Source organism: Platichthys flesus, chromosome 3 (genome assembly GCF_949316205.1).
Source record: "Platichthys flesus chromosome 3, fPlaFle2.1, whole genome shotgun sequence".
NCBI lineage: Eukaryota > Metazoa > Chordata > Actinopteri > Pleuronectiformes > Pleuronectidae > Platichthys > Platichthys flesus.
The window spans coordinates 3,367,664-3,387,999 of record NC_084947.1 but is presented as its reverse complement, the minus strand read 5'-3'; the positions used below and the strand labels follow the sequence as shown (position 1 = coordinate 3,387,999).

Below are 20,336 nucleotides of genomic sequence, written 5' to 3'. Positions count from 1 at the left end.
CCTCCCTCTGCTCTCTCTCCTCAGCTAATTTGTTTGGAGGCAACAGAAAAAACTGTGGGTTTAAATCTCAGATACTTAAAAGTCAGCTCTGACAGCCTTTGAGTGTAAAGGAGAAGGAGAGAGAGGCTGTGAGTGAGTGAAGCTGGAATCCTGAGGCTCCCTCGGGTCGTCACATCCTCAGCTCCACCACCTCGTTCAGGATTCACTCTTTTGTTAGAACTTGCCAAAACTATAGAGCGGTAAAAAGAATCTGTGAAAACGTGGGTGGAGATTCTGATGAGGTGAGCGCTTCCATCAAAGAGGTGAATAACAAACACAATGTAAAAACATCCAGGGCCACGAGTTCAGACTTTACAACAGTGATCCCCATCGGATTGTTTTACATATGATCAACGCTCGGTCATGAAGATCCAGCTGAGCAGTGACACTGAGGCCGAGCGACACAGAGAGGAACACGTATGAAAGAAAGAGAGAGCAGGTCGAGAGTGGGTGTTTCTAATGGAAGGATTCCCAGTTTTCTCTCTCTCTCTCTCGCTCTCTCTCTCCGGCTTCAGAGGATCTGGAGCTGCAGCAGTATTCCAGATGAATTCCTAATGAGAGCGGCAGAGACGTAGATAGAAACTGACTGATTCAACCCTGACGTGAATGGAACTTATTCCTTTGCACGTAATCGATTTGAAGTCATATTATTATCAAAAACTAGATTTCTTGTGAGACATTTTCACCAATTTCCCTTGGATTCATTTATGGATCTTAAAAAATAGGCAAATTTAGGAGACTGGTTTCTGTAGATCTGTGAACGTTGGTGCTGCTTGATTTTATTTAAGTGACTGTTGAGCCTAGATGGAGGTTTGCGCTTGACAGAGGAACATTCTAGTTGGTACAGATGAATAAAGACACCTAAAGCAACTATATATGGATTATATATACTTGGATTTTTTATTTAACCTGTTGTAATGTTGGTAGCATAAAAATACATGTTTAAGTAGAGAAATGTGGGGATTTAAAAAAAGGAATATTTCAGTAAACAAAGATTCAGTTATCTACACTTTTCTGTCTTTAACACAATTAAGGTTTAACTTATTAAAGCAATGTAATTTTTTCAATTCTGTCTATTTTCATTGCATGTACTACTATATACAAACAACACACTTTAGATTTTTAATAAACCAATAAAACAAACATCTTTATATGCTAATATATCAGCTGTATATTCTGTACAGTACAGGGCTATATGGTGTTACCACCTTTTTGGCGCACATACAAATCTGTTGGCTGTGTTGTCATCTCATCTGCCATAACCCAGTTCCTAATTTGAGGGATCTTGTCACCCAGGCTGTCCTCAGTCATCACACTATGACCTATGCATGAAATGCTCCACGATGCCTGGGTGTGAAACCAGATAGGCGTGTCGGCTAAATAAAGAAATAGCCACAACAGTTCTGATAACACAACACGTCTCTGCTGGAATGCAGGGACTGACACTTGCATAGAAGACGTGCACCGCTGAAGATGCAACAAACAGGCATGCACATAAAAATAATAATAAAAACCCTAACAGGTACAAGATAAGACAGGAAAAAGGCCTGGTAACAGATCTTTATATATTTAGGTATAGACGCTGATTCACACACAGCTCAAACAGTATCAAACACAGTCACAATCCTTGAGAGCAAAACCACGTCTGAACCACATGACACATGTCCTGGATAGAAGTCCAGTAGAGACAAGTATTAAGCAATGCCACAGTTCAAAGAAACCAGTTCAAAATTAGCTACTGGTTCTCAGTTTCCAACCTTGAAAAATACCTAATGTCACCATCAGCCAATACAAACAGATGACACAACATCCCGAGCTAATTGACGGCTGCTGAAGCACTGAGGGTCATTAAATGATCTGTCGAGGCCATGAAAGCAAACTGTTAATCAAAAGCCTCATTTCACAGTCTCTCTCTGAATGAACCAGAGGTCACATCCAAGGATCCTCCAGGGGCCAACTTCAAATAGATCCATCAACAAGAAACTAAAAGGGTCGTCTGTGCACTGATGACAACCTGGTGCAAAGAAGTGACCAAGCTGAGGTTCCGGTCCAGGACAGTTAAGAACTCTTATTGTACAACCAACTATTGTGTGGAGCTAGACGGTATTACACAAAATCTGTTTTTTGAAGGAGACGTATTCTGCTCATATCCAGGTTCATAATTTTAATAGATGTCATTACTTGAAAGGTTTACATGCTCTTATGTTCAGAAAACACTAGGACAAATTAAATCGCTTTCCCTGAAAGACAGAGTTTCAAGTGTGCACTCTCGACTCAAGTTGAAGCACCATGTGACTCTGTGTTCAAAATGTCCACTTGAAAATGTTCACATGCTCTAATGTCAATAAACTACATCACTGTGCTCAAACTGTCCCGTTGCTGCAGCTCCTCTTTTCAGCCTCTGTCTGAAACGCTTGGTTTGAGCTCCTGTCTCTTTAAGGCCCCGTATCCTGATAGAGCCAAGTCTACTCTGATTGGTTGTTAAACATTTCAGCTCTAACCTCTTTTGCACAGTAGAGGACAGAAACACTGAAAAAGCACAATTTGTCTCCTCGGATCAGAATCCAAAGCCCTCCCTAATTCCTCCCTATATGATTGTGAAAGTGACATCAAGTCAACAACATTACAAACAGGTTCTCATTAACTTATCCGACACACACATACACACACACACTGACTACACAAATAACACACCCACAAAACCCGCTGTCACAAATCACACGTTCAATCAAGGGACAACAGAGGTGATCCCCCCCCCCAAACCCCACCCATCACTCACCTTCAGGTCCCGGTGCACCACGCCCATTTGATGGCAGTGAAGCACCGCCTCCAGGATCTGCTGGATGCAATGACTGCATGCAAACACCAAGGGGAGGGGGGGGGGGGCGAGGAGGTCGCATGTTAGTCTGAGCAGTGTTACGATCCCGTGCACAGGCCAGGGGGGTGGGGGAGGGGGGGGGGGGGGGAGGAGGAGGAGGAAGGTGGGAGGAGGTATGACCGGTGCAAGAGGGTTCAAAGGCCTAAACTGCCATTTCGCCTTTTATGGCCTTCAGCTACGCAACGCACCCGGGATCATGAAGAAGAAGCCAATCAGGTTTCTATATACATCACAATCATAGACTGTAGATAAAGATGGATGACATGACAGCTCTCACTAGATGAGTACATCTGAGGACGTGCTCTTCCTGTTCATCTGGCTTCAGGTGGTTCTAGATACACCGCGTCCCTCCATGTTTCAGCAGAAGAAAAGAGGTGTGAGAAGGTGGCAGAGAGGAGGGAGAGGAGGGAGAGGATGAAGAGGAGGGGGAGGACGTTGATGAAGGAGGTGAGGGACGGACTGAGTCATTGTTCAAATTACACACATTTAATCCATGATTGTGTCGGCTCCCTCTGCAGAAACCAGCTGTAATTCATTCTGATGTCAGTTAGCCTCCCGGTGTGTGTGTGTGTGTGTGTGTGTGTGTGTGTCTGTGTGTGTGTGTGTTTGTGTGTGTTTGTGTGTGTGTGACAGAGTTGTGATTATATCTGAGCATGAGAAGAAGTTATCTTTAGAATTATAATTACACACAAACGCACACAAACAAACACAGAAGCACCTGTTGGGGATGTTGGTTGCTTGGATAAAAGCCTGCATGTCTGCTTCCTGTGCACCGACCAGGTCAAAAACCATCAGTCAGAGTTCAGAGCCAGGTTGGTCTGGATTGTTTGTGTGTTTTTGAGTTTGTTAAAATGTAAATAAATCCACCCTCTGGTTAATAGCTAATAACAAGTGTGTGGCCCGTCTGCGAAGTATCATAACATGGGAGAGAGGAAGAGAGGGAGGGAGACACCGAGAGTGAGAGAGCGAGCGCAGGAGTAAGACGGACTCGTGGTATGAGCTGTAAAGTTCAGGGCTGTAAATCAGAATCCTGTGACTTCTTTCTAAAGGTCTCCGGATGAATAAATACTACAGCTCACATCGACAGCCCAGAAACCGAGAGCCGTGTGTCGGGTGATCGCCGAACACAACGTGAGCACGTGTCTGTAAATGTGCGGTCGAGGCTATAACAACTTTATCTTCCTCGTTAATACACAAATGTGTTGCTGTGTGTGGGTGTGCATGCAGCTCAGTGTGTGTGTAGCTGTTTTACGACATGCAGTGGTTGAGCCAGTGTGAGACTACAGCAGGAAAGTTGGGCAATTTGTGCATGTTGATGATGAAACTAGAAGATGCATCACATCTGTTGATTCTGTTCATTAAGCTTCTGCTTTATAAAGACCTTCTCTGGAAAATACAGGATCAATACAATTAAATAAAATGATTTAAAGCCTGAGACGACGGAGGTGGGAGGACAAAATAAATCAATGAAACACAGAATAAATACATCAGTTTCTTTTTAAATTAGCCTTGTGGGAGAAATTGATGGTTGATACCTTCAATGTGTAAACACTGGATATTTATTACACCAGCAGAAGGTTGTGTGCTCAGTGGGGGGGTGACTGTGTGTGTGTGTGTGTGTGTGTTTGTCTACAAGGCTCATAGGTTGTTTGATCTGATTGTCAGCCGGTGCAACAGGGGCGTTTGTCATGTAGTTGTTTGTAAAAGGAGCGAAACGGGGGACGAGTGGGAGGGCGGATGGAGTAGGGAGTGGGGGGGGCGGGGGGGGGGGGATGGGGGACGAGGCCGGCCAGGGCTCCTCCAATTAACATCAAAATATCATACATTAGAAAAACAAAGCAGAAAGGAAACATAAGAGCATTCAAGAGACGAGGCGGACATCAGACCATCGACTGACAGGAACGACACAAAACAGACAAGACGGAGGAGGAGGGAAAGAAAGAAGGAAGGAGGGAAAGAAGGAAGGAAGGAAGGAAGGAGCAGAGGAAAGGGACGGAGGAAGGAAAGGAAGCAGGCAAAGGTTGTTGGGGGAAGGGAGAGGTGAGGGATGCAGGTGCTCCTCTACACATACTAACCTTCAAGTCCCTGTGCACTATGTCATGTTGGTGAATGTGATGGACACTGTCTAGAATCTGATGGATACAGTGACTGTGAAGACAAAACAGAGAGAGGGGGTGGAGGGAGGGAGGGAGGGAGGGATGGATATACAGAAAGGGGTGGAGGTGGGGGGAGATGGAAAGGAAGAGGGTGGAGGGGAGGAGACAGGATGCCAGGTGAACAGGAGTGACGAGCCCGGCCAACGTCAGGTGAACACAACAAAATTCAAGATGTCAGGTTGGATTAGAGGAGGTCAAGTGACAGAGAGAGAGAGAGGAGAAGGGAGGAGGATGAGGAGAGGGTGGATTATAGGTGGAAGAGGAGGAAGAGGAGGAGAAGGAGATTGATGCAGATCCAGGTGTCAAGGCGAGTGATGTGAGGGTGAATGTAGGTGGAGGAGACAAAAACGTTTTGTTTTGGTTTTTGGTTTTTGAACAAGACAGACGAGAGCAGAACAACCTGCCAGACGGGAAAAAACATCACAGCCACACAGAGAGAGGAGGAGGAAGAGGAGGAGGAGGAAGAGGAGGAGAAAGAGGAGAAAGAGGAGAAAGAGGAGAAAGAGGAGAAAAAAGAGAGCAACAACCTGCCAGACGGGAAAAAACATCACAGCCACACAGACAGAGGAGGAGGAAGAGGAGGAAGAGGAAGAGGAGGAGAAAGAGGAGAAAGAGGAGAAAGAGGAGAAAAAAGAGAGCAACAACCTGCCAGACGGGAAAAAACATCACAACCACACAGAGAGAGGAGGAGGAAGAGGAGGAGGAGGAGGAGGAAGAGGAGGAGAAAGAGGAGAAAGAGGAGAAAGAGGAGAGCAGAACAACCTGCCAGACGGGAAAAAACATCACAACCACACAGAGAGAGGAGGAGGAAGAGGAGGAGGAGGGGGAGGAGAGCAGAGGAAGACGGGAGGAGGAGGAGAGGACGAGGAAATTCAAATAAAGTGACAGGTTGTGAAAGAGAAGAGGAAGATGGAAGAGCAGAGAGCGATAAGACGACATGAAAGAGAAGAAACACTCGTGTACGGGATGAGACTGAATCATAGAAGACTGGTGGGCTGATGCTATTTTTCCATCACTAACACATCGGTGTGTTCACTATAAAGGGATCGACATACCTCACCGTGTGTGTGTGTGTGTGTGTGTGTGTGTGTGTGTGTGTGTGTGTGTGTGTGTGTGTGTGTGTGTGTGTGTCTGTGTGTGTGTGTGTGTGTGTGCGCGTTGGTGCAATGAGCAGGTATAATGTGTGGAATATGTGACTAATGGTACAAGGAGACCTGCAGCTTCCTCACCCACACAGCGTCTAGTGAGTGGGAGGACTGAGAGAGAGAGAGAGAGAGAATGAGAGAGAGAGGGAGAGATATGAACACGCTCGCTCTTGAACATGTAGAAAATGATTACACTCCACCATCTTACTGACGGCTGTGTGTGTGAGTGATGATTGACGGAGAACGAGCTGCACAAACAAACCGTGTGAATGAAAAACTGTTCCGTGCTCGAGAGCTTTATGATCTTCAAATTGCTTTTTTAACTGTTTTCCTATTTTGCCTTTTAACTTGTAAAGCACCTCGTAACTGTGTTTTGAAAGCTGCTACAACAATAAAGTTTATTATTATTATTCCGGTAACGTCATTTATTGTGTTGATGGGATTCAGCTCCACCTCCACTTCTTTGTTTGTACATTTGTGTGTGTGTGAGGAAGTGACTTGCTCCGCACTTTGAACTACATCGTCCCACTGGTCTCTGCAGGCCAGTGAAGTGATAGTGGGAGGCAAATGAAATACAGAGCCCGGGTCAAGAGAGGGCAGCGTCTGTTCCTCTGCTGTGTCTGTGATCGCTCTCAACACTGAAGCTCAGTGTGTTTGAACCAAAGAGGATCAGAGCGGCTCAGAGTCCAGTTTCCTGCCACGGTGTCGGGGATGTGTAACAACTGAAGTGTACGTGAGGATGAAAAGAGACAAAGTAAAATCAGAAAACTAAAGCCTAAACTATTCAAGAAAAAAAGCATCAGAGATTTTAAAGCGAGGGTTGGTAATCCTGGAAAACTGAGCAAGAGCACTTACACACCTGCCACAGATGTCCCACCTCCTCCCATTGGCCCACGCGTCAAAGCCACGCCCCCAAAAACACAGGAGCGTGCACTGGCTGACAACTGCTGGAAGACGTATTCACGACTCATTGACTCAATTCAATTTATCGATGGTATCAGGATGTGAAGAGGATTTAAACAATTCAATTACTGGAGACACAAAAGGTCCATGTCTCTGTAGAAACATCTCTCTGTGACTTTGCTTTTGAACCTGTCTGCTCCTGAAGTCAAGTTCAATTCCTGGAATCTGCTTCATGTGACATTCACTCCTCATTTTAGCCTCCATCCACTCGCACACCAAGAAGAACTCTGGTGGATTGAAACAGCGGGCGGCGAGGTGAGATGCAGCGCAGTGATCTGTGTGCCTGCCTGAGTGTGTGTGTCTGTGTGTGTGTGTGTCTGAGTGTGTATGTGTGTGAGGGACAGAGACCAATTACTGTCGCTAATTAAAGTCCCACTTCTTACTGGTCTATAGGGGAGGATCGGGGGGAGCGGTGGCCTGAATGACTGACATTCAGAAGTGAGGGAAAAGGAAAGTGTGTGTGTGTGTGTGTGTGTGTGTGTGTGTCTGTGTGTGTGTGTCACTGAGCGAGGACTAAGCACTGAAAGGGTTAAAAGGTGGACAGGAGGGGCAGCATCACCAAAGTCCAATTATATTTCGATCAAGACGCTCAAAGAGATCAGTTCCATAAATGTTCCCAATATCTTTTTCATCAACATCCATTAATTAGTGTCGAGGAAATCAGTGAAAATCCCCCGAAATGTTAAAACAAAGTGATTTACTGGTTTCGCCCCCTGATCCAGACCCGCACCAGTAACTTAATGGATTCTTTCCTGACCTACATGTAAGCTCAAACTGGCCCACACAAAGATATCAGAGCTGGAGACAGTTACTAATCCACGATAAATCAGAAGGTCCTCAGCATCATCAGGCAATGACATGAGCATCCTGTGAATAAGACGGTGCTGCAGGTTCCCCGAGGTGCTGAGCAGAAAGATCCAGGACCAGTGAAGGATTAATGAAAGAGATTTAATATTAAAACCGTCACGTTTCAACTGCTCTCAGAGAAAATAAGACGTTTGAGCTCTAATCTCGTTTCATCTCATGTGTCGACCTCAACTTCGCCCGACGATGACACAGAGAGGCAATCACAGGATTTGTATGAAGAAACTACTGCCGTGAAAATGATGAATCTTGTATTTATGGAATTTACGTATGAATAAGTAATGGAACTCTATGGATAGCTTATCACCTGATTTATGTTATTTGTTCTGGTTACTGGGCCAACAGACAGGACTGGGAACTTTAATTATTTTCTTTGTCATATTTATTCTAATATAAAATCCCTTGTTGAAATTGATTGAGTTTGTTGGTTTCGTACAAACTCAGATTGCTACTGGCTCAGACCACGACTACATTATATGGAGCATTATGTGTGGATATAGACATTAAAGAATTTCTGAAAATGTTTTGCAATATGTGCATTTAATAAGAGAAGCAGTAATAACTTCTTAAAGAGGGAAGTGTCTTGTAGAGAAGCCACATCTATTGTTTTACACGATCTTCATCCAGCTCTGTAAAGTCCAATTTTCTACATTAAGCGTCTCTCGGGCTTTGACCACATGACATCATCTGGAAATTAAAGAGCTCATTCTGTATATAGCTGTAAGAAGATATTTAAGACTTTTTAAAATAAAATGTCATTTAGTTTGGAGTTCATTGTTCTGAAGGTGATAAAAGTCAAACGGCCGTGGAAGGAGATCCAGGCTGACGTGAGATTCCCCGACTGTTCAGTTTCACTACTCCTCTGCTGATTGGACGAAACTGTCGTTCTCTCGTCTCTCTCCCACTCTTCTCTCCAGTTTCTTGTCTGTCCACCCATCACTTCTCCGTTTCCTCTTCCACCAATTTGAGCTGTGTGTGTGTGTGTGTCTGTGTGTGTGTGTGTGTGTGTGTGTGTGTGTGTGTGTGTGTGTGTGTGTGTGTGTGTGAGTGTGTGAGTGTGTGTGCATGAGTCAGCCTGAGAGGTGGGAGTGAGGTCTGAAACAACACACTGGTGGAACAGGCAGGACTCCCGCTGTTGGAGTAATGGGGATCATGGGCATCAGGGGTGAACTCTGCATCAACTGCACCAGCTGAGGTAATTGGATCATTTAAAGAGAAAACTACTCGAGGTTTGACCCATAAGAGTTTGTTGGTGCCACAACAAACATAAATAATTCAATGAAGCTGCTTTCATCACTGCTGCATCCGGGGGTTCAGAGTTTCCAGCGTCCTGATCTATTTCTCTTTCTATAGAGACTACGTTTCTTCTCTGGAAATAAAGTGGGACTTCCTGTTAGTTTCAGTCTGGGCCCTGCTGTTATAATTGGGTGGGTGCAAATGAATGATCGTCTTTGCCAGAAGTCACAACAGGGCAATGTGATCAACATTGGGGCAACTGCAACAGTTAAATATCTGCTATGTTTCAACAACAAAAGGCTTTGATTGTTATTCTGGGGTCTTTTCCAAGAGTGAGGCAGCATTACACATGTTCTGCTCAACAGGAAGTCTCCCTCTCGAGTCTCGTGGAGACTTGGGTCGGTGCAGGAAGACGGAGAAACATGGCTGACAACGTATGGACTTCAATGGTTGTCCTTACTCAGAAGAGCCAGAGACTGACGGAGGGATTGGACAACGAGCTGCTGAATGGTTTCGAAGCTCTGGAAGCTGAAGGTGTTCCTCTGTGGGAGATGTGACACTCTGCCCACAGAGGAAGAATGACTAAGACTGGGACCTGTTGATATCGGTCTCAAAGGATCCACAGATACTTCGGACACTGCACAACGACCTTTCAGTGGATATTTCTTGGACTGTGGCATTTACTTACACAGCCACAAATCCAGAAGTCCCTATTAACTTTATTTAGAACAAATATAGTAGTCTTACAAAAACTCGAAGATGGCAGAACCCTGCATTGCACTTTGAATTTGAGCTGAGTCTTAACAGCTTTTCATCCTCAGCTCTAAATGGTTTGGGGCTTTTATGGTTGAAAACATTCACCAGACTTCACAAATCTGAAAAGCTGATTTATACCAATCCACTGAGGCCTTGAAAAACCATGTTGGTCAAACCCTGAATTGGAAATGAAGGTGTCTCCTGTGTCAGTGTGAGAGGTGAACTACACTGTGGCATAGATGTGAAAAGAAGAAGAGACGGACGGACGGAGGACGAGTGAAAAAGAAGAGTTGTGAATGTATGGCAATGAAAAGAGGAGGAGGTAGAGGGGGTGACAAGAGAAAGGAGAGCAGCTTCGAGGAGAGGATGGAGAGACGGAGGGAAAGAAAAAGGGAAGAGGAGCGAGAGGAGAGGGGTATAGAGGAGAGGACAGAGGACACAGAGCAGCTTGAGGGACGAGGTGACGTCCTCTGACAGACACAGGACTGAAGCTCCTACCTGGCGTCGGCCTCGCTGTAATACTCTCTGGCTACGATGTCCTCGAACAGTTCACCTCCGGTTACCCTGCGCACACACACACGCACACACACACACACACACACACACACACACGCACACACACACACACACACACACACACACACACACACACATAGAGAGAGAGAGACACAGGTTTAATAAAAGTGGGACGTTTGGGCAGGAGGAAGGTGGGGGCGGGTGGGGGTATAAAATCATCAAAGCAAGGATTCCTTCTTCATCTCATGTTTCCTGCTGTACCCCCCCCAACCACCCCCCCCTCCAAAATCGTCCTGTCCTCCCCCTCCCCATCGCATCGCTACCATGGAAACTAGAGGGAATTGCCGAGAGACGGATGTGGAGGGCGTGGGTGGTGTTTGGGGGTGCGGGGTGGGGGGGGGGGGCAAATATAGGAGAGAGTTATGTAATTGCATACGTAGAGAAGGGTGATGAATTGAGGTGGAGGAGGGAGAAGGAGAGGGGTAGAGGAGAGGAGCGGAGAGAAAATAGAAGAGAAGAGGAGAGAAATGAGAAGAGAAGAAAAGAGAGGAAGAGAAGAGGAGAGTAGATAAAAGAAAAGAGAGGAAGAGGAGAGAAAAGAGAAGGGAGGAAGGGAAGAGGAGAGGAGAGGAGATAAATGAGAAATGAGAATCGAGGAGAGGAGAGGAGATAAATGAGAAAAGAGAAATGAGAATAGAGGAGAGGAGAGGAATGAGAAGGGGGGAAGACAAGAGGAAGAGGAGAGACATGAGGAGAGAGGAAGAGGAGGATGACTTACAGGTCAAACAGGAGGTAGTGGAAGCCCTCCTCTGATATACTGTCATGAAGACGAACTGGAAGAGAAGGATTGAACAGATTGAAAGATAAACGTCTGTTTCTAAAGAACATTTCTAAATAGCACTGATGCATTTTAACATAAAGGAGGATAAAAGAGCAGACGGAGAGAGAGGGAGAAAGAGGGAGAACGAGGGAGTGAGAGTGTGTGGGGGGGGGGGAACCACAGGGAGTCATAATAATTGAGACATATATATATATATATCATATATATACACTGCATAATTGAGGGTTCATAGATGGATATTAAGTTAAATATGTGTATTACACAGTATATTTTTCTAATTATCATCTCTACAGTCACTTTATAATTAAAATGTTTCATAATTTTTCCCTACTTGTATTGCAATATACTTGCAATTATTATCTTTTTTTTAAATTTGACATATTTTGGGATTAAAAAACAGAACGTATGTGAATCTGCTGGTGAGAGGAGCAGAACCATGAAGACGTCTCCTCACCGATGTTTGGATGTTTCAACAGGCGACAAATCCGAGCCTCTCGCTCCAGCTTCTGGTGATCTGGGGGGGGGGGAGAGAGACAGAGAAGACAAGAGAAGACAAGAGAGAGAGAGATAATGAGGAGCTGTTTCTAAATCACAGTTTCTTTATGACCAGATACTCGTGAAATGTGAAAAACACGTCACTCTACAGGTTTGATTATAAAAATCCACTCATTTACAAACAGGGTGTGTGTGGATCCAACATGTGGGCGTGAGACAGGAAGCGTCTCCAGGTTTTTGACACGAACATCGTGTAGTAAAGTGTCTTCTCTGGTGGACGGACAGATTTATCAGATGGACGTTGACGTGGAGGCAAGAATCAAAGGAAAGTAGACTTGGAGAGTAAAGTCGAGGAAATGTAGTAGAAAGCCGGAGTAATCTAAATAGTGGTACATGATGATACTAAAATAAAATTAAACCATTTACAAATGTGATTTTCTTTACAGTTTGAAACCTGCATTGTTTGCATCCATGCGACTAAATGACGTCACATTCTCCTCTAACACGAGACAAACAAACAAACAAAACTAAACTTCTAACTAAATATTTATAAATGTTGATCCTTCCTGGATTCTGCTGGCGTCTTCAATAACAGCCGGTAATATACAGACCCCCAAAATCTGAATGTTACAATCTGCTCCAACCAGAAATAAACTGATTATACAAACAACACAATTATCATATTCACTCGGAGTGAGAGTCGCAATCTTAGCTCGCACAGATACACACAAAGACACACACAGACACACACTGGGGGGGGTTCGACCACCCTGTATGTGTCTGCCTGTGGAACATGTGAAGATGCATGTGTTCACCCAAGTTGCATGGGATTAGAAAACACGCACACATCCAGCGTGCGTGCAGGAACGCAGGCGCACACCCTCACGCTGGCACCGAGGAGCTGACAGTGAAGCGTAAGCCCAGTGATTATAGTCTTAGAAGATGAGAGGAGCGAGGCGGAGGGAGGGGTGGAGGGGTGGAGGAGAGCTGAAGCGGGGGACAGAGGAGGAAGGGAGGAGGAAAGAAACGAGAAGGACGATTAACAACGAGCCTGGCTGTCGTCTTCTTTTTTGCTGTTGTTCCAACGACCGCTCACTTACTTCAGTTTTTCATTTTGGGGTTTATAAGAGTTTATCAACAAACACACTGAAGGTGTTTTAAAAGTTAACTGTTTCTCTACACATCAGACGTTACGAATATTGAAAGATAAAATTGCCAAAGGATTTCTTAGATTCTGTGATCAATCCCTCATGACAAAGAAAGATTTGATATTTAACCATGAACTTTATTATCAAAAACAACGTATAAAAACAAATATTTAACATTTATAGAATTCTGTGTTTTACTATAATGTTAAAATAAATCACACCTTCTCTGTATATCTTATATTGCACGGTACAAGTGTGAATCTCGGGGCAAATACCAATATGTACTTGAAAGGCTCATCTCTGAAAAGATTCTTCATGAATCTGTCAGTGAAGAACAAGATTTGGTGGCGTTCACGTTTGAGCAGGCGTTGACCGAAAGGCCTCAGCTGTCAGCTTTTGAATTTATTATAAATAGAAATAAGCCAAAATGTCATCTGCACCTAAAACCCCTTCATACATCATCACTGTTTGAGTTCCATGTGGAGAAACTTTGGACTTGTGTGATAGTCGGGATGTCGACCCTTCCCGGCGAACGGAGGACGTCTTGGCTGAGATCGGTGAAAGTCTCACATCGGCTCGTTTTCAGCAGCCAACCGATAAATCCGCCGGGCTCTCCTCTCGATGGAGTTAGAGTTCAGTGGCTTCAGGAATCCACCGAGGAGTGTGAGGGAATCTGCTGCCCGTGAAGGATCATTTATTTTAGTGACCTCACAAAGCTCTGCCATGTTTTCACTGCAGGATGCTGATGATCCATCGCACTACAATGTCAGTCGGTGTAAAACGTGTCATTAGCATCAAGCGTCACATTTCATTCTGTCGCTGGCATCTGCCGACATCCCTCTGCAAGTACCGAATTGGCTCGGGGTAAGCGCCGTGGTTCCTCGTGGCTTAGTCTACCAGCTGGCCACACTGAGCCTTTGTTATCGACACGTCTTTGTGTGAGTACAGGCTGGAGTGGAAATCACAGATGTAACGGTACAAACCATTAGTTGATTTGATCAAAAACATCCGAGGAGGAAACTGACGGTCTTCATTCTTTATCAATCTGAAGCTGAAGCCCAGATCATTTGCAGGCTTTCTCCGCCTGGCCCTCAGGTGTAAAGTCAGCATGAAGTGCTTAGAATCCGATGTGAGCGCACAGCCGGGGTTCACCTCGTCTTAAAATCCTTTGGGATCTGAAAACCTTTTGGGATTTACAGCTGGAGATGACTGAAGATAAGATACAGAGCCTGAAAGTGGCTGCTCAGCTTCATCCGGCTGGATCACTGGCAGGTAAGCCCGAAGCCAACAGCATGGAAAACAGATGACCTGACAACGGCAGAGCATCCACACAAGGTCCTGTGAGGACCGGGGGGGCAGTGATGGTAGAGGATGAATTTTAAAGACAGTGTTTTTATGGGATCATTGTTTTATTTGATGTTCCCACTGCTGCAGCTCTGAACGCTGAGGGTCAAATGCTGAGAATGAAAATGGGTTAGTAGTTGGAGGGATGGATGGATGGATGGAGGGAGGGATGGAGAGATTGAGGGTTGGAGGGATGGAGGGTTGGAGGGTTGGAGGGATGGAGGGTTGGAGGGTTGGAGGGTTGGAGGGTTGGAGGGATGGAGGGATGGAGGGTTGGAGGAATGGAGGGTTGGAGGGTTGGAGGGTTGGAAGGATGGAGGGTTGGAGGGATGGAGGGATGGAGGGTTGGAGGGATGGAGGGATGGAGGGTTGGAGGGATGGAGGGATGGAGGTTGGAGGGTTGGAGGGTTGGAGGGTTGGAGGGTTGGAAGGATGGAGGGATGGAGGGTTGCAGGGATGGAGGGATGGAGGGATGGAGGGATGGAGGGATGGAGGGATGGAGGGTTGGAGGGATGGAGGGTTGGAGGGTTGGAGGGTTGGAAGGATGGAGGGATGGAGGGATTGAGGGATGGATGGATGGATGGATAGAGGGATGTCTCCACAGACCCTCTCGAGAACATGTCTGAAAACGGCTATTGTGAGATAAAGAGCTTCTGCAGGTCATGGAAGTCACATAAAAGGAAATGCTGCTCGTACTTTTAATACACAAGTCACCTTTGTATATGTAGAGAGACAAATATGGATTAGAAATGTATCAGGATATATTGAAATGGTTTGTTTTTAATGATGCACACATGGACTGAGGTGACCACATCTGTCCTGGTTATTTGAATTTGACACAAAGCTGACTCAAGCCGGTCAGATGACTGCCTCTGCATTGCAGGTTAATATCAGACACACACACACACTCAAACACTCACAGACTCACACAATCACACACACACACACACACACACACACACACACACACACAAAACCACTCTGTCATGGTGAATTACGAGACCACACAGCATCCTCTGGCATCCCCTGTCCAGAGATCGATGCCAATAAACAAGCTCTGTGATTGGCCGGGAGCCTTGCCCATTAGACCTGCCCTACATTTCCTGTTGACATGCGTTGGATCGGCATTAACCGTTTGGCGGCTGCTGGAGGGGCTGAGTCGGTTGTGAGTTGTTGCACACAGTGGAGCAGCCTGGTTGTGTGTGCCGGTCCTGTGTGTTATAGTGTGTTTTCAATCTGTCACCTCACTGTGGCTCCTCCTCATTACTCCAAGAGTCATGATACTAAAACCCCTCCCACTTCAGGATCGTGGCCAGATGTTCAATGTAGATCAGCCAACGCCCAGAGGAGCATCATGAGGATTATAATGGACCCAAACTGGTCCGATTATCTACCATCTAAAACCATTACCAAAATAAAATAACAACTGGTATGTTTACGTCTTAATCACGTTATGTTATTATCTTCTTCATTGACACACCACAGATACCAACAGCTGGACGACACATGTCCTGTAGGTTCAAGTTCAAACCAGACGGAAAAATAATGTGGAAATTAAACTTTTGCAGCTTCATGCATGAAACCATTTCAAGTTGAGGTTTGAAACTGTGGCAGTAACATCAGACGTAGTGGACATAATGTTTTCATAATCAGACTCTGCTCTGTAACATGTAGGAATACAGGAATATGAAGGGAATATTCTATTAGAAATACTGTTAGAAATAGTATGTAAATGTGAATCAGAATATTGGACATAGTCAATGACCATTGTTCATGGTTTCCAGTAGCCCACAGTAAAGAGGAAACCAGTCTAGTCGTTACTTTTTTATAACCAGTAGATTCACTTTGTCGTTGACTAACTGCATCACAGTCTCAGCTCCTCTGCTGTGACTGTCTGAATATCTGTATCTGAGTGTGTGTGTGTGTGTGTGTGTGTGTGTGTGTGCTCTGTGTGTGTGTGTGTGTGTGTGTGTGCGTGTGTGTGTGTGTGTGTCAGCGAGAGAGTCAGATGAGAGTCCCATGCTAAAGGCATGTAGGCGTACTGGCGCATGGCCCTCAGCTGCCAAGTGCCTGGGGTGCCTTCTCTCACATGACCCCTCCCTCCTCTCAGCTACCATCTCCATCTGCCAGCTCGAAAACAAACGCTCCTCTTAAGTTGCTTCAACCGGGGCTTCGACACCCGGCGACCTTTACCTGCACGCCGAGAGAAACCACAGCACCGAGCCCACCTGAGCCGAATCCCAACTCCAAAAGTCAAGCGGCAAGTCATGATGACTGCCATTAAAACCTGGCTGCAGCGGCCCATGTTAGATAGGTCATGGAGCTATAAATAGGAGCTGGAGTAGAAGTAGTATGCAGCAGCAGCGGCGGCTCTGCCCGCTCGGTTGTTTCATAGAACACGGCTCATCCATTAGTAAGGAGCACAGCACCGGCCTGGCACCACCCAGTCAGGTCAGATCAGTCCTGCTATCAAGTGTTGGAGCTCAGAAATATGGATGAGTGAAATGTATAGGTCCAGTGACAGCACAACCTACAGCTGGATTATTTATTCACTGTGTGTGTGTGTGTGTGTGTGTGTGTGTGTGTGTGTGTGTAGTCCCATTAAGCCAATCACTGGGTTTAACTGTTTAACCTCCTGCAGGATAATCTGGAATGGATTTAATCTCATTAATAGGCTCAGTTATATCATCACAATATGACAAGAGTGACATAACTAACTGTTTAATAACCAATTAGATTTAACAAATGGTCGTTTACCATCTCGTTTTATATTTAATTAATTTGTTTTGATATTAAGGAAAAATACAGATATCATTTTGGGTTATTTTACATTTTCCGAGCTTTCTGAAAATATTTTTGGACACACAAAGACAAGTTAAAACTGAAAATGCCACGTCAACAAATCAATTTGAGGAATCATATAAAAACTTCTTGGTGGTTTAAAAACCTTGAAAACAAATTTGTTTTTTTGATTTTCTTACAGATGCAATAGTCATCTAATGTCTCACTTATCTGGAAAGGCTGAGCTGAAACTTAAAGCCAAGACTGCATCACAACATCATCTAATTTATTCATCGGCACTTCACTGTTTCCAAGTGTCTGCGCTCTGAAGAAGAGAAGATCACACAGACTCAGAAGTCTTTTCAAAAATCCATCGGTTGAGAGGAAATAGAATCTGCACATTGTCCTAAATGGAATCAGTGAATCCTCTCGGCCTTCTCAGCTTCATCAGCCTAAATTATTGTAAGTAAACACTGGGATGAAGGAGAAGAGCCCATTAACCTTGGGTTTGGATCCAGGAAGAGAAGTTTCTTTAACATTGCGAGATTGAGAAGTTTTCCCCAATGATTCAAGGATGTTTTTTAAAAATCTGGTATATGAAGAGGACTGCTATCTGTACGTGTGTGGAATTTGCATCTTTATTGAATTTAAGAGGTTTGTGCTCCACTGAATTATATTCTAGTTCTTTAGTAAAAAACTTTTGACTCAAGACACTAACTAGTCCTGAGCTCCTAATTGAGACAAACTCTCTGAGAGACAATCAGATGTAACAAGACGTTCAGATGACGCCTGTTAAAATGCCTGTTTCACCACACTCAACATTTCCACACACACCAGCAGTGGCCATGCGTGTGTGTGTGTGTGTGTGAGTGTGTGTGTCAGTGTGGTGCCACCTGGCAGGGCCCCCCCCGGCAGTGGGTCTCCAGTTACGAGGCAGCAGGAGATTTACACTGAGCAAGTGGTGGAGTTAAGAGTGACCATGCTGGTGCTGGACTGACCCGAGTCTGTGGCCCCGACATTCAGCCTTTAACTGTTTAAGTACAGCTATTCAACTTCCACAGCAAGTGGGCCAGAGAGGAAAATCACCCGGGGTCCGGGGGCCACAGAATGTTTGTCAAATGTTGTCATTTACATTGTGGGTAACAGCCAGATGTCAGTGGGTTCCTTGACCGGTGGAAAGGGGTTGAACAGAGGTGAACTTTTCTCTAAAAAGATAAAAGTGTCCTACGCAGCACCATCTGAGAGGGAGCTGCTGTTAGATATCACTTATATAACCGTCTACACTGCAGATGGGGAGGTGACCACTGGGACAGAGACACCATGAAGGAATGACTCATTCTGGTCCAGTTACACGTTGTTCTATTAGTTCTCACTCTTGTTCCACAGCAGAGAAAAGCAGCTATATATTTTTTAAGTTTGAGGCCCGATTTTGCAAATCACCGGGGGCAAATGGAACTAGAACAACTGTCCTGCAGGTGTATGTCTCCACCAACGTGTACAACGTTTTTACAAACCTTTCTTTCCAGCCTCATGAGGTCACGGTGACCTTTGACCTTTGACCTTTGAAATCTTATCAGTTAATCTTTGAGTCCACTGGTTAAACTTTTGTGAAAATCCCCGTAAGGTCTTCTTGAGGCATCCTCTTCGAGAGGCTAGAAACATGTTTTATGAGGCGACCGTGACCTTTGACCTTTGACCACCATAATCTTATGAATTCATCTTCCAGGCCGAGTTAACATTTGTGCCAAATTTGAGGAAATTTCCTCCAGTTGTTTGTGAAATGATGCGTTCACATGACCAAAAACTTTTTTTAAAAGGTCAGAGTGACCTTGACTTTTGGTTACCAAAATCAAATCAATTAATCCTTGAGTCCAAGTGAACATGTGTGACCTATGTGAAAGGATTCCCTCAAAGCATTCAGGACATATCGTGTTCAAAAGGAAAACTATGTGCTCCGTGAGGTCACAGTGACCTTGGCCTTCGACCTCCAAAACCTAATCAGTTCATCGTAGAGTTCAAGGGATAATTTGTACCAGATGTGAAGGAATGGGACCCACAGCGCCTCCAGCCTCTGTCTCCAGAGCGTGATGAGCAGCGTGTGTGGTGACAGATCCTGGAACGTGGATGTTCTTACCTCTGGCTGATAACTTTTTGGTGTTGATTATTTTGGCGGCATTCTCCTGTCCTGTGCACAGCTTCACACATCTGCGCACCACCGAGAAGGCTCCCCTGGAAAACACAGAAAGGACATTGGTTTGGAGTGTTAGTGATGAGGTGGTGTTCCTCTCATGAAGTTGTTCATCATCGTTTAAGAGAAATGTGTCTTCAGCATCACATTTTCTGCACAGGAAGCGGTTTTTTCTGGTCCCAGCGCAGAATGAGACCCAGTGTCACTTTCTCACATATGAACTGTAACAGGCTTTATTAAAAGACTACGCTGCCACGGTTTGTCTGCCTAATAGGCTCCCAGGAGGTCTTCCACGCACAGTCAGCGCATTTTAACATGCACACGTGTGTGGCGTGTGAGGCGAGCCGTGTAAAATGAGCTCCTACACAAACGCAGCATTAGTAAAACGGCCGTACGCTCAAAAACAAGGCCCAATGTCCTGGATGACATGATATCTGCTGGTTCTCCTGTGACCATAGATCTGCCCCAGTGCTACTGACAGGGCTGACGGTGAAAGGTCGACTGGTGCCACTGGTCTGCCTCCACACCGAGACTTTTACTGACAACCAACAAGGTCAGGGTCAAAGGTGGGAGTTACAAAACCAGCTGACCTCAGACTGAAGCCGCCTTAACTCAGAGATTCCTCTGCGGTGGCGTTTCTGAGAGGATCCCGGGTCCCGCTGCCTTTTTCTCTGAGTGTGATTTTAGGTACAAGGACGCTGGAGAATCAGAGAAGTGACACAACATCCCGCTGCCGGCACAGAGGAACAACAAGGTCCAACTATTCCAGGTTCCACACAGAACGACGAGGCACGACATTCCCACATTTAACAGGCCGCAGAGAAATGTTAATGTGCAGACAGAAAAAAACCAGTAGAGGTCCCAGTGAAGTTCAGCACTGACACAACCCACAGGGAGCTGAGGTGGGTTTGAAATCTCAGGATCAACAACAACCAGAAAAGCCAGAGTTGTGTCCGCCCCAAGACCAGCTTCTTCCTGGCTGCAGT

The 20,336-nt window shown here is 45.3% G+C and overlaps 1 protein-coding gene across 36 annotated transcripts in view; it reads right to left on the bottom strand.

Annotated features, from left to right (window-relative positions):
- Positions 1-20,336, bottom strand: part of camk2b1 (calcium/calmodulin-dependent protein kinase (CaM kinase) II beta 1) — a 57,327-nt gene that overhangs the window by 33,650 nt on the left and 3,341 nt on the right. For 26 of the 36 annotated variants that reach the window (XM_062381387.1, XM_062381393.1, XM_062381392.1 and 23 more), the window contains exons 2-6: positions 19,297-19,391; positions 11,849-11,908; positions 11,332-11,386; positions 10,536-10,601; positions 2,819-2,891 (exon numbers count right to left, since the gene is read on the bottom strand). In XM_062381387.1, the coding sequence (XP_062237371.1) occupies positions 2,819-2,891; positions 10,536-10,601; positions 11,332-11,386; positions 11,849-11,908; positions 19,297-19,391 (349 nt within the window). Of the gene's footprint in view, positions 1-2,818; positions 2,892-4,992; positions 5,066-10,535; positions 10,602-11,331; positions 11,387-11,848; positions 11,909-19,296; positions 19,392-20,336 lie in introns of all 36 variants that reach the window. The other 10 variants (XM_062381388.1, XM_062381423.1, XM_062381396.1 and 7 more) reach the window with 1 other exon arrangement.